Source organism: Mesoplodon mirus (assembly GCF_964341445.2).
Source record: "Mesoplodon mirus genome assembly, chromosome: 16".
NCBI lineage: Eukaryota > Metazoa > Chordata > Mammalia > Artiodactyla > Ziphiidae > Mesoplodon > Mesoplodon mirus.
In genome coordinates, this window is record NC_138992.1 from 64,190,615 (window position 1) to 64,205,154 (window position 14,540).

Below are 14,540 nucleotides of genomic sequence, written 5' to 3' on the forward strand. Positions count from 1 at the left end.
GTACACAAAATGCAATGGTAATATGGTAGCATCTGAATGAGTCAGGAATTTAAAGGGGGAGTAGATATTTGCAAGGTGAACAAGTTGGGAATAGGGACACATTTCAGCAAAGGGAGTAGCGTGTGATGAAGGAGGTCTACCTGGGTAGACATTTTTCCTTATGGGAGTAAAGAAATGTCTACATCGTAGCCCAAACAATGAAGCTGCTACTCATCACAGGTGCTGCATAAGCTGTAAAGATGAATATTATGCCTTATTTATTTCCATACTCCAAGAGCCATTTGATGCGATTTCCGACTTACAGGGCACAGTGCTTGCCTTATACTCTTCCTGCAGCCAAGGCTAGAACCCAACCCACAAGAACTAAGTGTACTGAATTTTTGTGGATCATAAAGGGTTCTAATATGGCCAGCTGTGTATTTCATAACAAAATCTGATTTTTTAAGTTTAAAAGGATTCCCTAACTGCATTTTTTTTTTTCTTGGCTGGGCAGAGAGGCTTGTGGGATCTTAGGTCCCACACCAGGGATTGAACCCTGGGGCTACGGCAGTGAAAGCACTGAGTCCTAACCACTGGATTGCCAGGGAGCTCCCCTCCCTCATTGCACTTTTATCAATAGAAATTTTTATGTCTAAAGATGTGTTAATGCTTTTTAGACATCTTATATCATAATATGTCAACTGTAATAAATAATAATAAATTATAAAATAACTATCATAAAATGCCTGAAAACCAAAACACATTCTGACTGAGTTGCAAACTACAAGATTTAAAGTATTTACAATTTAGTGAACATGTGTATGATAAGAATATTATGACAAGATGTGGTATATATTTACAAAAAATCAAGTAACACGAGAAAACCACTCCCTTCAACTGATTTTTAGAGCAAACAAGCATCCTGTTAATTTACAGATCTGTTTCCTCTTATAAGGTGTGCTAACTATTTTTCTTTTTCTTTTTTCCGACAACTCTAGCGTACATTCCTACTCCAATTTACTTTGGAGCAGTTATTGACACCACCTGCATGCTCTGGCAACAGGAGTGTGGCGTGCAGGGCTCTTGCTGGGAGTACAATGTCACATCATTTCGTTTTGTCTATTTTGGTTTGGCAGCTGGCCTCAAATTTGTTGGCTTCATTTTTATTTTTTTGGCCTGGTACTCCATTAAATACAAGGAGGAAGAACTACAGAGGCAGAGGTGGAGAGAATTCCCCCTGAGCACTGTGAGTGAGACGGTGGGCCACACCGACAGTGCCGATACGTCTGTCCGGACTAGATCTTGCCCAGCTTTCAGCACCCAGAGAGAATTCCACGAAGAGACTGGTCTGCAAAAAGGGATCCAGTGCACAGCACAGACCTATCCGGGGCCCTTCCTAGAAGCAATAAGTTCCTCCCCAGACCAGGGGCTGGAAGAAAGCCCTGCTGCCGTGTAGCCTCCCTTCTGAAGCTTGAAAATGGAAGACTTTTGTTGGTTGAGTTGAATATGGTGACTTGAGAAACACCCGTGCCTTCTTTTCTTTCTTCCTTTTTTTAACCTCTAGAGATACAATCCTCAAACCAACAAAACTCAGTATACACAGCCACTGTTGATTGAGGGCTGGATACCTCAACAAGACTGAGCCTTCCCCCCCTTCTCTCCAAGAGGAAGGAGTTTAGATAGATTTGTTACCATTTCTGAGTTGTTAATTTTGATGCTCATGCTCCAATATGGTATAAGGCTGGGTGCATGATTAACAAAATCATGGGAGGTGTGATGGCGGTGCATATCATTAGCATGCACTCTGAACAAGGGTGAGCTTGACCATGATTCTGCATTTACAAAGCAAAGTTTTTAGATATGAACACCTACTGTGAGTCCTGCTACAAAGCACAAATGAATTTGCCTCAACTATGCAATTTGATTGGGAAACTGTAAGTGCAGCATGTTACTTTTAGTGTCAGAGACTAAAACAGATACGGTTCTGAAATTAGGAAGCTAAACTTTCCCTAAAGTACTGTTAATAGCATTGTAAGCCATAACAGAGCTAAAAATCAGGTAGAACTTTTCAAATGCTTCAAAGGAACCATAAGTGTAGCGTGAAAAAGGGAACAGCAACTTCGTTTCATAAGACACATTCTCTTTTAGTCTATCTGCCCCACCGTAAAGGAGTTAAAGAAGCTGCTGAATCATGAACCTGAGAGCTTGAATATCAACTTCAGGATTCTTTCATAAGGGGCTTTAACACTCGTGTGCTAAACAATATGGCTAGAAACTGTCATTTGAGATGCAGAATAAGGAAAGAAACTGATGGCTTTCTCATCCAAAGAAAATTGCTGCAGAAATTCTTAGAGTTTTTTTTAAAATATAAATTTATTTATTTATCTTTGGCTGCATTGGGTCTTCGTTGCTGCATGTGGGCTTCCTCTAGTTGGCAATGAGCAGGGGCTACTCTTCGTTGTGGTGCGCGGGCTTCTCATTGCGGTGGCTTCTCTTGTTGAGGAGCACGGGCTCTAGGCGCACAGGCTTTAGTAGTTGTGGCACACTGGTTCAGTAGTTGTGGCTCACGGGCTCTAGAGCACAGGCTCAGTAGTTGTGGCGCACGGGCTTAGTTGCTCCGCGGCATGTGGGACCTTCCCAGACCAGGACTGGAACCCATGTCCCCTGCATTGGCAGGCAGATTCTCAACCACTGCGCCACCAGGGAAGCCCTCTTTTAGCTTTTAAGGGCCCACATAAGGGTTGTTGAGGATTGTAACCTTGACACTCAAAAGAGTTGGAAAAAGAAATCCCACAGACGTAAGATTGAGTCTCACCTGAGCATTTTAGTTATATACCTGGAAGCACTAGCCCATGTGTAGCTTTCTTTTTTATGTGCAGAAAATTGCTGCAGTCACTCTGAAATGGAGTCATTTAATCAGGAAGATCACCTTGAACACGGGAGGAGGGAGATCTGTGAGCTGGATTTAGGTTATGATCCCAAGTAATGGTTAAAAATTATGTATAATAAACTGGTCTGTCATACTGAATCCTACCTTATCTGAATCATTTTATACCTCCATTTAATTCCTTTCTACTGTAACCTTCTTGAAGTGACTCCGAGAGAGGATTTTTCTGTTTCTAAATGCCCTTGGTGTTCAACATCCATCATCCTTTTCAGTATCTCCCAGCACATCACTTTGATTTAGATGCCACACAGAATGTTTTCCATGTGGTCCTTAAGGTAGAGGCCTCCTGACGGCACTGTGGACTGATGGCAAGTTAACTCATGGAATCTGGCTGCTCAGAAAAAGAATCATGACAACTCAGACTTAGGAGGGACAATAATGTACAAATATCAATATGATTGTGGATGGTTTCTGCCAATGAGCCTATGCTTCTGTAAGGCTAATTTGGGAAATGGTTTCCTTGGCTGATTTACAGTCTTCCACAGAAGGGATGAGACTGACCCATGATTCTGGCTTTTTTCCCTCCATCCATGGCTGCATAGGTGGAGCTGTGTGAATATTCCTGGGTTCAAGGTTGTCTTCTCTACCTAGGAATGTCATTGGTCAAATGGTTCTCTTGGTTGCATGCAGTTTATGGAGAGGGTTCTCATTGTTAGACTAAATAATGTCTACAAGGGGTGGAGTCAGTGGTCCCAGGTGACAAGGACTTCCCTTGGCGCAGACTTGTTTGGCTAATTCATAAGAAGCATCGTTGCCTGTAATTACACTGTGTCTGTCAAACTTTGGTCAACTTGGTGTAGTTTGAAGGTCTTCAGAGAATTTTGCTGATTATCTTCATGTCTACTTTGGGAGCTTAGTGATCCTCTTTACCCTTTGTGGGAGATCTTTAATCCTTTAGAAGAGAAAGTTTCCTTTTGTGTTGGAGCTAAAGATATGTAGATTGGGAATAGGTATTTTCTTAATTTTCCTCTGATGGTTAAGAAACTGCACTGAGAGAATTTTAGTGGGATTGGCACTTTTTTTTTTTTGTAGCTAAGATTGTGTGTTCCAACACTCTTAGAATTTCTCTCATCTTAGTAGCACATTTTGAAAAGGAACTACTCTTAGAAATCTACGATCTGAAACGATGGACTCATCAGGTATAATTGGAGACCCCCTCCCCCTTCTCTACCATGAACAGTCATCCAGTTCAGCCATCACTGACTGAGCACCATTTCCCTATCAGGCACCATTTTACCCAATTACCATCTGCCAATCTATGAAATCCTTTGGGTTGATTAGGCCATAATTCAAAGAAATTGGCCTGAACTGTACACCACCATGTTAATATTGTACTTCCTCAAGTATCTGGTACTTATAAATAGCAGGTATATCATTACTGTGTTGTTGGTGAATGTAGAATAAGTAGTAAAAGTCTTGGGGGACTGACATTTTGGAATATGTACCAAATAAGAGTTGTCCCCAAAATGCTTTGGGTTCTGGTGGCATCATTGGACTATTACATAGTCAACTGAAGTGACTATTACATAGTCAACTGAAGTCAAAAGAAGTGACTTGATAGATGACACCATTTAATTGTACATATATATTAGGTCCTTATATGCTTGATAATAAATTGGTTGTGTTACTTTAGAGTCACCACTCCTGTTAAATGTTTAATTGCCACTCTCCGTTAGCTTAGGCTTCTAATTACTTATTTTTTGGAAAGGTCACCTTTTTCTTTTAAAAACTCTATAGATTAATGTGTTATTTGACTTTTGTGTGTGTGTGTGTGGTACGCGGACCTCTCACTGTCGTGGCCTCTCCTGTTGCGGAGCACAGGCTCCGGACGCGCAGGCTCAGCGGCCATGGCTCACGGGCCCAGCCGCTCCACGGCATGTGGGATCTTCCCGGACCGGGGCATGAACCTGTGTCCCCTGCATCGGCAGGCGGACTCTCAACCACTGCGCCACCAGGGAAGCCCCCTATTATTTGACTTCAATATGCAAGTGTAATATCCTTGAGTCTAGCCTATTAATTTAGAAACCCCAGGGGGTGGAGTGGGCAGTTAGTACACATTATTTTGGTTATCTTCTGTAGCTTGAAATCCATATCCTTTGTAGGTGGATGTAACTCTTGAAAACAGTCAAAAGTCATTCAGAACTAGGGTAGGGAAAAGAAAGGAGCAGCAGAGAGGAAACAAATGAGCATTCGTTGAATGTTGACTATTGGCAGAGCATTTTGTCAAGCACTTAATATACATCATGCATTTAAATCCTCTTAATAACTTTGCAAGATAACTATTTTTATTGTTTTTCTTTTTTTTAACCAGATCATGAAAACTGAGGCTCAGAGAGTTAACGTGGTTTGTTTAGGATTGTACACAGTGGCCCAGTCGGGGTTCAGACACATGTTTCTCTATTGTGCACTTCTTACACTACGTAATGCTGTGCAGTAGTTTTGGTTAACATAGGTGAGGTGTGACTATAAGATAGTGAGGCGAAGCATTTCATTGTTTTTTTAATTAGTTTCTGCTTTATAACAAAGTGAATCAGTCATACATGAAGCATTTCATTTTTTGATGTGTTACTGTTTCTGAAGAGTAATTATTATTTCCTTGTGTAAAACAAAAAAAAATCTGTAGGAAACATCAAAATTTAATGTTTTGAATTTCAAGGTAAATTTACATTTATTTACCTAAGTCTTATATTCACAATTATTTGTCCTAACATACCTCAAGTATTTATTTATAGTTCCTATTTAATATAGAAGAAATCCAATTCTAATGTTAACATTTAGTCTCAGTAGAGTTTCTGAAATGAATCATAATGAGGAAAGGTGGTTCAGATTTGTTGAATTTGAGTTTTGGGGATTTCAAGTGTATGCTTCCCCCCCACCCCGTTTCAGAATGTTAACATTTATATTAGGTTTTTTTTTTTTTTTTTTTGTGGTATGTGGGCCTCTCACTGTTGTGGCCTTTCCCGTTGCGAAGCACAGGCTCCGGACGCGCAGGCTCAGCAGCCATGGTTCACGGGCCCAGCCACTCCGCGGCATGTGGGATCTTCCCAGACCGGGGCACGAACCCGTGTCCCCTGCATCGGCAGGCGGACTCTCAACCACTGCGCCACCAGGGAAGCCCTATATTAGTTTTTTAAAGTGACTATAGCTTTTAAGTTTCTTAATAAAAGTTTTAAATGGACACATACAAAGTGTTACATGTTAAGTGAACAGATAAGTGTTGTATGTTATAAACCAAACCACAACCCGATTACTCCTGACTGTTACCATTAGTAGCTGCAGGAAAAAAACAGAAGCATGTTCCTAGAAATGTCAGCTTACCTGCAGAAGGTAATGGCAGCCCTACCTTTTTACCCACCACCAAGACACTTCTCCCTTACTTAGTGTGCATTTCCAGCTTGCATTGTTTGGTGGACTTGGAGCCAGAGAGTTTCTTTTTGGAGCCTGTTTTGTATCAACTACAAGTGCACCAAAGGGAAGAGAAGCTTCATAGTTTGAATGGACCTGAAGCATTTGCAGAGATTCTCTAGTTGTGCCCGGGAGCAGCAGGAGAGGCCAAGCCTGGAGTGGTAGCCAGTTATACTCTGTGACCTTGTGTGCGCTTCAAACATCCTAAGTAGCACAGAAATATGAACATAACTATTGATATATAGGTGCATACTGAGTAGTCTAAGTAGCAGATAGATATCAAAATACTGCATAATCCCAGAATTGCCTAGACTGCAGTTTTGCTAATTCTGTTATACAGACTGGTAGATACCCTTTACACACACATATTTGCATTTCCTCTTTCATGGAACGGAAGGGAGTGCCATGGCTGGTAAGGTGAAGTTCGTGGCCTCGCGCACTTTATCTTTTCTGTCTTCTCTCCTTTCCTTACCTTCCAGGATGCTGTCCCAGATCTGTGTACGTTTGAAGAGGTTATTTTAAGCACTTCGTTTTTACTCAGCCCTAGGAAGGGTCAGATATGACGAAAACCCTTCCTGGGTATTTGCTTTTGCAACATTAACAAATAAATGCCTCGGTGCTAAAAGTATTTGACGATGCATGCTCACTGCAACAATGCACCACTGAATTCACAGTATTTCACTGATAAGGGGCAGCATGTGCTTTGCTTTTGGAAATCTGAAGAACTACTCAGAAAACAAGCGCTCATTACTCTGGTTACTACAGTTAATCCATGAACTTTACACGGCAAAAATGAAGAGTATAAGGGGGAGTACTTTTCTATGGAAAACTCAGCGCTTTTGATATTTATTTAAGCCAGAATAATCAGATGCTACAAAGAATTTCAGAGAGGGGAAAATATATTTCAGATCATCTTATTTCTTCTCCAAAAAAACCTTACACCCATGTAAGGTGTTTTTAATATTGAGGTTTTGAAGGTGTTGTCTTTTTCTGGTGTTCTACTGTTACATAGTAAAATTGCAGGAGAAGATATTATTGAAAACTAAAGTAATTGCAGGGACATATTAAACCAAAGGGGTGAACAAAACAAGTTTAAAGTTTGTATGTAGAAATGAAAACTAAGGATAATTGGTAAGGTATTATAGTGGGCATTTTTCTTAAAATACATACCTCTACCGCAAATATTAATTTAGAAACATGAAACAGGCAGGTCAGCCTCTAACTCTTTAGTTAAAGGAAATGTAATACTGTGTCAAATAAACTGGCATTAGGACCCTAGTGGAGTGTGTGTTCAGCGTATGTGTTTTTGTGTGTAGGGGTGTGCTTGTGATGAAAGGCTGTTTTGAGTTGTTGCATAAAGGAGTTTGATTTTGTGATTTTTAAAATGAATATTTATTTGGAGACCTCTTAGGGTAATGTAAAAGATGTATAATTCCTGTGTTTAATGAAATCTATTGTCAATGTACTAATAAACCTTGGTTTATAACATCTTGAATACTTGATCATTGAAAATTCAGAAAAAAAGTAAAAAAAAAAAGAAAGAATAAAGTGTGTTGGATTGAAATTAGTTTGTCTCTTAGGATTTTTGTTGTTTGAAGAGATGAAGAAGTAATGATGTCAGTGTTTTCTCCCACTATAAAGACACAGGGGTTTGATGGGATTAAATGGGCCTCAACTTACTCTGGAAAATGGCAGTCATGCACTCCTTATGTAACTGATAACTCTGCCTTGAAGCCAAGTCTCCCACGTGGGAACTATTAAGACTATAGTTTCAGAAGTCTGCAGTAGCACACTTTTCTTGAGTTATCAAAGAGAATAATTTAAATATTTCACTTATCTATTTAAATTCAAACAGAATTTGGGGTTACAGAACTATATGCCTTGAATATGGTTCGTGTTAGTCAGGATAGGCTAAGTTATGCTTAAATAACATGCCAACCCCCAAATCTCAGTGGCCTCATAGCACAAAAGTTTTTCTCATTTACGGGACATTTCTATGTGGGTCTGTTCCACAGAGTCCCTCAGGGACCCAGGCTGACGAGACTTCCTCATCTTGGAAGTTGCCCCATTTGGAACTTTCAGGGTTGGTTTTGGTTGCCGAGGCAAAGAGCCCAGGGAAAGGCAAAAGTCCTTTTCTTTTTCTCAGCCCGGAAGTGACACATGTCAAACTGCATTAGTCTGAACTAGTGCCACGTTCCTGCCTAACTGCTGGGATCCTGGGAGTGTCAGGGAGCAGAGGGTGGGCATTTGATGGGTATTTTTCTTTGCCACACTGTTGATCATGATAAGTTAAGGATAAAATTGGTAAACCAAGGGAAAGTCTCAAGCATAAAAAAGAATGATTTCCAAAGGAGTAAATATCAAAACTTGATCAACAAAACAGTTAAAGGCTCCCTTTCCTCATTCTCTACTGAATAACAAGCTAGTCATTGCTCAAGGGGCCCAGGAGCTGGCCTGTGACTGGAGGAAGAATGTGTGGTCAGACCCCAACCATGGAGAGAAAGCCCTGGATTCTTAGCTCTTGTCTGACGACCAGCAGAGTTTTCTAAGTACACTGGCATCTAAAACTTTTGAGTGAGAGGCGGAAGGAGCGGAAGGAGCCATGGAAATAACAGCATGACTCACGGACTGAAGTGCAAAGTGGTTATATTTAGAAGCCAGCTTCGAGCACTCTATAGGCGGAAAGCAGGGCAATTGATTTCCATTTCTCACTCCATCACTCCCTTGCACACCTAAACTAAAAGGTCACGGTGGCCCGAGATACATGGATAATTGGAGAGAGTGTGTGATTCTGTGCTGACTTCTGGGTAAAGCTTTCTTTTCCTCCATGGCTTCGTGCATTTAACCAGGGAGCCATTTATGTAAAAAGCAAATGGTAATCCCTGCCCAAGCCTACCATCTTCTCTTCACTTATGTGTGCAATTTAAGCAAAAGGATTCTCTTGAATCTCTTCAGTATCGCACACTTTCAAGGGAGATGCAGAGCCATTCTGGATTTTGTGCCATTTGAAGTGGACACATGAGAAAACGGTTTCTCTTTAAGAAATGAAGAGAGCAGAAAGGTTATGAAGGTGGCCACTCATCTTCCTTGCTTTAGCCCCAGACTTGGTAAAACCTCAGCATCTTAAGAGCTGTTAAAAAGCATCCAGTTCCTTTCTTCTTTTTAAAATTGTCAGCTAGGCAGAGGTGGCCTCTGTTGCTTCAGTGTAGCCAAAAAACATTTTTAATTGCCCGGAGTCATTGGAAAGCAAGGAGATCAATATTCAGTGCTCACTCTTGAATTTAAACGTCAAAGTCTGATGCAATTCCAACTCATAATACCAATATACATCAGTGGAAAGCTAAACTGTTCTTTGGCCCGCTGGAGTGGCTAAGATCCTAGGCACTGAGGAAAGAGCGAAAACTTGCCATGGATCAAGTTCTAGATGTTTTCTTGTCGAAATGATAGTGCTGCTACTTTAGAAATCAATGTAAATGGCAGCTTTGCCAAGGGCCCAGGTCCTGGCGCCCAGCAAAGAGGTCTTTAGTTGCACTAGGGTGACACCTAATGGTCATTACGGAAAACACAGGCTGTAATCTCTCGGCCCTTTCAGTTCCTGGGTTTGATTTAGGAGCTCCTAGTGACCGGATACATATCAGGGTTGTACGGTGGATGACATCTCCTCTTTGGATGAAACCTTTTAGTGGTTGTGTCCACTCTAGCTCTGGGTCACCTGTGTTGTTGAGGCTAGGAGGTGAGGTGACGTGGGGGAAGAGGTTTGCGGCAGGGAGGAAGCAGATTCTGGAGTCCTGGGATGCCCACCTGTGCGGGGGCTAGAAACTCAGAACAGAAGGTAGACACCTTCACTCACCACTTCCTTTTGCCAGCAGAAAAGTGAAGTGACGCTGAGCGCAAAAAACCCTCAACATTTGTCGTTTCCTTGTCCCCCAACCCTCTGCAGTGCTTTCCCTAACACCAGGGAGCAGGACTAGGACACCCTAGTCCCACCAGGAGCAATCTAATGTTTGAAAGTCATTCTCTCTGCTTACTTCGTACAGCAACAGGTGCGCTATCAGCCCAAAGTATTAGGCTGCGGACGTCCCCAAAGTCCACCACACAACTTAGAGGAAGGTGAGTTGTCTAGACCAGCATGAACAGTAGGCATATTAGGTAAGTTTCTTGGTCAGAAATGGGGGAAGGAGCCTATATGGGAAAAGAATCTAAAAAAGAGTGGATACATGTATATCACTGTGCTGTACCACTGAAACTAACACAACACTGCAAATCAACTATACTCCAATAAACATTTATTAAAGGGACTTCCCTGGTGGCGCAGTGGTTAAGAATCTGCCTGCCAATGCAGGGGACTCGGGTTCGAGCCCTGGTCCGGGAAGATCCCACGTGCCGCGGAGCAACTAAGCCCATGTGCCACAGCTACTGAGTCTGCACTCTAGAGACTGCGAGCCACAACTACTGAGCCTGTGCACCACAACTACTGAAGCCCGCGTGACTAGAGCCCGTGCTCTGCAACAAGAGAAGCCACCCCAATGAGAAGCCCACGCACCGCAGTGAAGAGTAGCCCCCGCTCGCCACAACTAGAGAAAGCCCGCGCGCAGCAACGAAGACCCAACGCAACCAAAAATAAATAAATAAAATAAATTTATCTTAAAAAATTGAAAAATTTATTAAAAGATTGAAAAATTTATTAAAAAAAGACATTGGGGGTAAGAGCAAGGTATAAATGTGGCCAATTCTTCTCACTCCCTTGGCCCCAGACTTGGTACAACAGCAGTGTTTTCTTACCTGGGGGAGAGTGTAAAATGGACAAGATATCATGTCCAGGAAAGTTTACATGGAAGGAAAAGGTAAAATTTGAAAAGGTAGGGGAATGAAAGATGGATGAGATTAAGGTGGGGAATGGGGTTATGGCCCAGGAGGGTAGATGAAAAGTTAGAGAAAAATTTAGACCTGGGAAGGTGCTACTTATCCAGGGGAAGCTGGTAGTGAGAGGGTGGTGGAGAGCGGAACAAGTGGGTGGATGGAAGGAGGAAGCTTCTGGAGGGGACAAAAATCACTGGAGATTTCTGAGCAGAAGGCTGAGATCTGAGCCATGGCAGTGAGTATGGATGTGTTAGAGATGGAGGGGCAGGAGGTGGGAAAGGGGCTTAGGCAGCTCTGACAGCTTTTGCTTCAGCCTCTGTAGGAAGTCACAGAGGCCTAATAAACACTAGGGTATAAAGGAGGGAGGGAGTGAGGGAGGGAAGAATGGGGTTAAACAGAAAGAAAAGTGGCAAAGAAGTAGGGAGGGGAGGGAAAACAGGGAAGTAGGGAGGGGGAGAGGAGGAGAGGCAGGCAAGAGGCTTTTTCTAACATCACCCACCCTGCCCTTCAAGGGAGGGCATAAACCCGAAGAAGAGTTCCTGCCAGAACAGGTCACTGCTGTTAATATAAGGGAAAGGAACACTGAAAGCCACTCTTGTGAAGATGATAAAATACCAGAGGATCTGAAGATTAGAAAATTCAACCCTGTGTGTTAACTTTGTAAGTTTGTAACATTTACAAAAATTTTTAAAAATAATTTTTTATTTTTGTAAAAAAATAATTTTTTTATTCTATGAAAAAATAAATTTTTCATTTGAGTTGATTAAAAAAAAGAGAAAAGGAAGTCATGAGGCCTTAATGAACCAGGGTGGTGGACCATACTGAGGTATTAACTTCCTTAGGTATTTTAATTATCCATCAAAAATCTTTCTTTTCTTTAAAGTAAATTTTGAAAATCTCAAGCAGAACTGGACTAATTTAGGGGAATTGAGGACCTTCTTATATCTGAGATCAAATCAGCTCTAAAGCAAATCCTAAAAAAGAAGCATTTAAAAATCTTTTTTAGAAGGTCAACATGTGTAGGTATGTCTGGCTTGCGGTGGGAGTGTGAAAGTGTGAAGTATTCATTCCTTCTCTCTTAACCAAAATTCCCTGCAGATGCTACCATCACAAGAATGTTTTTTTTTTTTTTGGTGGTATCTTAGTTCCCCAACCAGGGATTGAATCTGGGCCACAGAAGTGAAAGCATTGAGTCCTAACCACTGGACTGCCAGGGAATTTCCAGGATTTTTTTTAAAAAAGAAGGCCGGGAGGAGCCTCAGAGATGATCTAATTTGCATATGGCAAATAGGTTTTGTCTTGCGTGCCAACACCAATTCAGCAGTGTTGATAGTAGCTGGCTGCATTGAGGAGTCTAAGGATACAAATGCTCTGGCTTAACGGAGAATTGTCCCGAAGAATTAGCACTGTCTTCCCTGGGCACATTTTGGGAAAAGCAGCACATATGCTATGTATTTGCCATCCTTGATTCAAACCTCTTATTTTATAGTCAAAGAAGCTGTGTTTGAGAGGTTATGTAACTTTTCCAAGCTCACACAGATAGGAAAAGCTAGAGTGTGCAGTGAAGTGAGTCTTGTCTAATTTCATGTCTGTTGTTCTCTCCACTATTTGTTACCAGATGGGGTCCCACTGTGGCCTCTCTTTTCACTAATTTGGGGTGTGTGTGTGTGTGTGTGTGAGTGCGCACGTGCACCCATGGATCTTGGAATGGAGAAAGTAGAGAGGACTGGCCCTCACCTCTGCTAAATCTCTTTCTCTTCTAAATCCGTGGGGAATGCACAGATGGGAATCAGCTCAGCCCTTCTGGGCATCAGCTTCCTCAGGCATCAAATGAGACCCAGTGGCCAGCCAATCTCCAAGGGCCCTTCGAGATCTGAAATAGTCTCTCTCGTGCCCTTTACACAGAGTAGCTACTCCAGGAATAGTTATTGAACTACAATGGAATCCTCTCCAGGATAGCAGCATTTGGCCTATACACAATTTTTTTTTTTTTTTTTTTTTTTTTTTTTTGCGGTACGCGGACCTCTCACTGCTGTGGCCTTTCCCGTTGCGGAGCACAGGCTCCAGATGCGCAGGCCTAGTGGCCGTGGCTCACAGGCCCAGCCGCTCCATGGCATGTGGGATCTTCCCGGACTGGGGCACGAACCCGTGTCCCCCGCATCGGCAGGCGGACTCTCAACCACTGCGCCACCAGCGAAGCCCTGGCCTATTCACATTTTATAGGAAAGGAACAAGGAGGGAGGCACAGTGATGTGTCTTCGGACAACACTATCTGGGATTCTTCTCTCGATGAAACTGTGGTGTTATGGACTGAACTGTGTCCCCTCGAAATTCATATAGTGAAGCCCTAATCCCCTGTGTGACTATATCTGGAGAGAGGACCTTTAAAGAGGTAAAGTTAAACGAGGTCCTAAGGGTAGAGCCCTGAACCGACCTATATGACTAGTGCTTTTATCAGAAGAGATGGGTATGCACAGAGAAGAAGGCCATGTGAGGACACGGGAGAAAGTGGCCCTCTGCCGGCCAAGGAGAGAGGCCTCTCGAGAAACCAAACCTGCTGACAGCTTGGCCTTGGACTTCCGGCCTCCAGAACTGTGCGAAAATAAATTTCTGTTGTTTAAGCCACCCAGTCTGTGGTATTCTGTTATGGCAGCCCTACCAAACTGATACAGATGGTTTCCTTAATTATCCAAGGATGGAACTGGCGATCCCAAAGTCCTTTGCTTTTTTCCTTTATTATTAACCTTGTGAGCTCTGGACAATTCACAGATTGTTAGCATCTCTATCTGAAGGGGACAAAGCTCCTCAGGAGATCTGGAGCAGAAGGAAGTGCATGGAACTTGTCAATCAGAACACTTGAGCTTTTGGAAGGTGGCAAGGTCTCCACCAAAATTCATGGTCCCCAAAGAACCCAAATTTCCTTCAGAGGGGGTCGGGGGTCCTGTCCTCTTGCTTTTGAAAAACTACATTTTTGCTGCCCAGGACTGGCTACATGATTTGCGGGTTCAGTGATAAATGGAAACATGGGGTCCCTTGTTCAAAAACGATTGAGTATCTCAAGATAGCGACAGTAGAGAAATTAACCCAGTGCTGGCCCTGTGCAGCTGCCCAGATGCCTGCCCAGGAAGCAGCCCTCAGGTTGCCTCTGCCACATCCCACCGGACAGCAATGAGGCAAATCCATGTGGAAATCATTAATCTGAGAGTGTTCTATAACACACTGACTTTGGATCAATTTTACAAGGCTAATGTTTAATCATGTATTGGTACATTGAGATCAGGACTCCAGTTTACTTGCAAGGAATGAGCATACCACAAAAACTTGGTTAAGTTCATTTCGCTGAAACAGG

General features: G+C 42.5%; 1 protein-coding gene across 2 annotated transcripts in view; it reads left to right on the plus strand.

Moving 5' to 3' along the window:
* Positions 1-2,558, plus strand: part of SLCO5A1 (solute carrier organic anion transporter family member 5A1) — a 122,111-nt gene extending 119,553 nt beyond the window's left edge. For both annotated transcript variants that reach the window (XM_082601337.1, XM_082601338.1), the window contains one exon: positions 978-2,558. In XM_082601337.1, the coding sequence (XP_082457463.1) occupies positions 978-1,435 (458 nt within the window). In that variant the 3' untranslated portion in view covers positions 1,436-2,558. The remainder of the gene's footprint in view (positions 1-977) is intronic.
* The last annotated feature ends 11,982 nt before the right edge of the window (positions 2,559-14,540 follow it).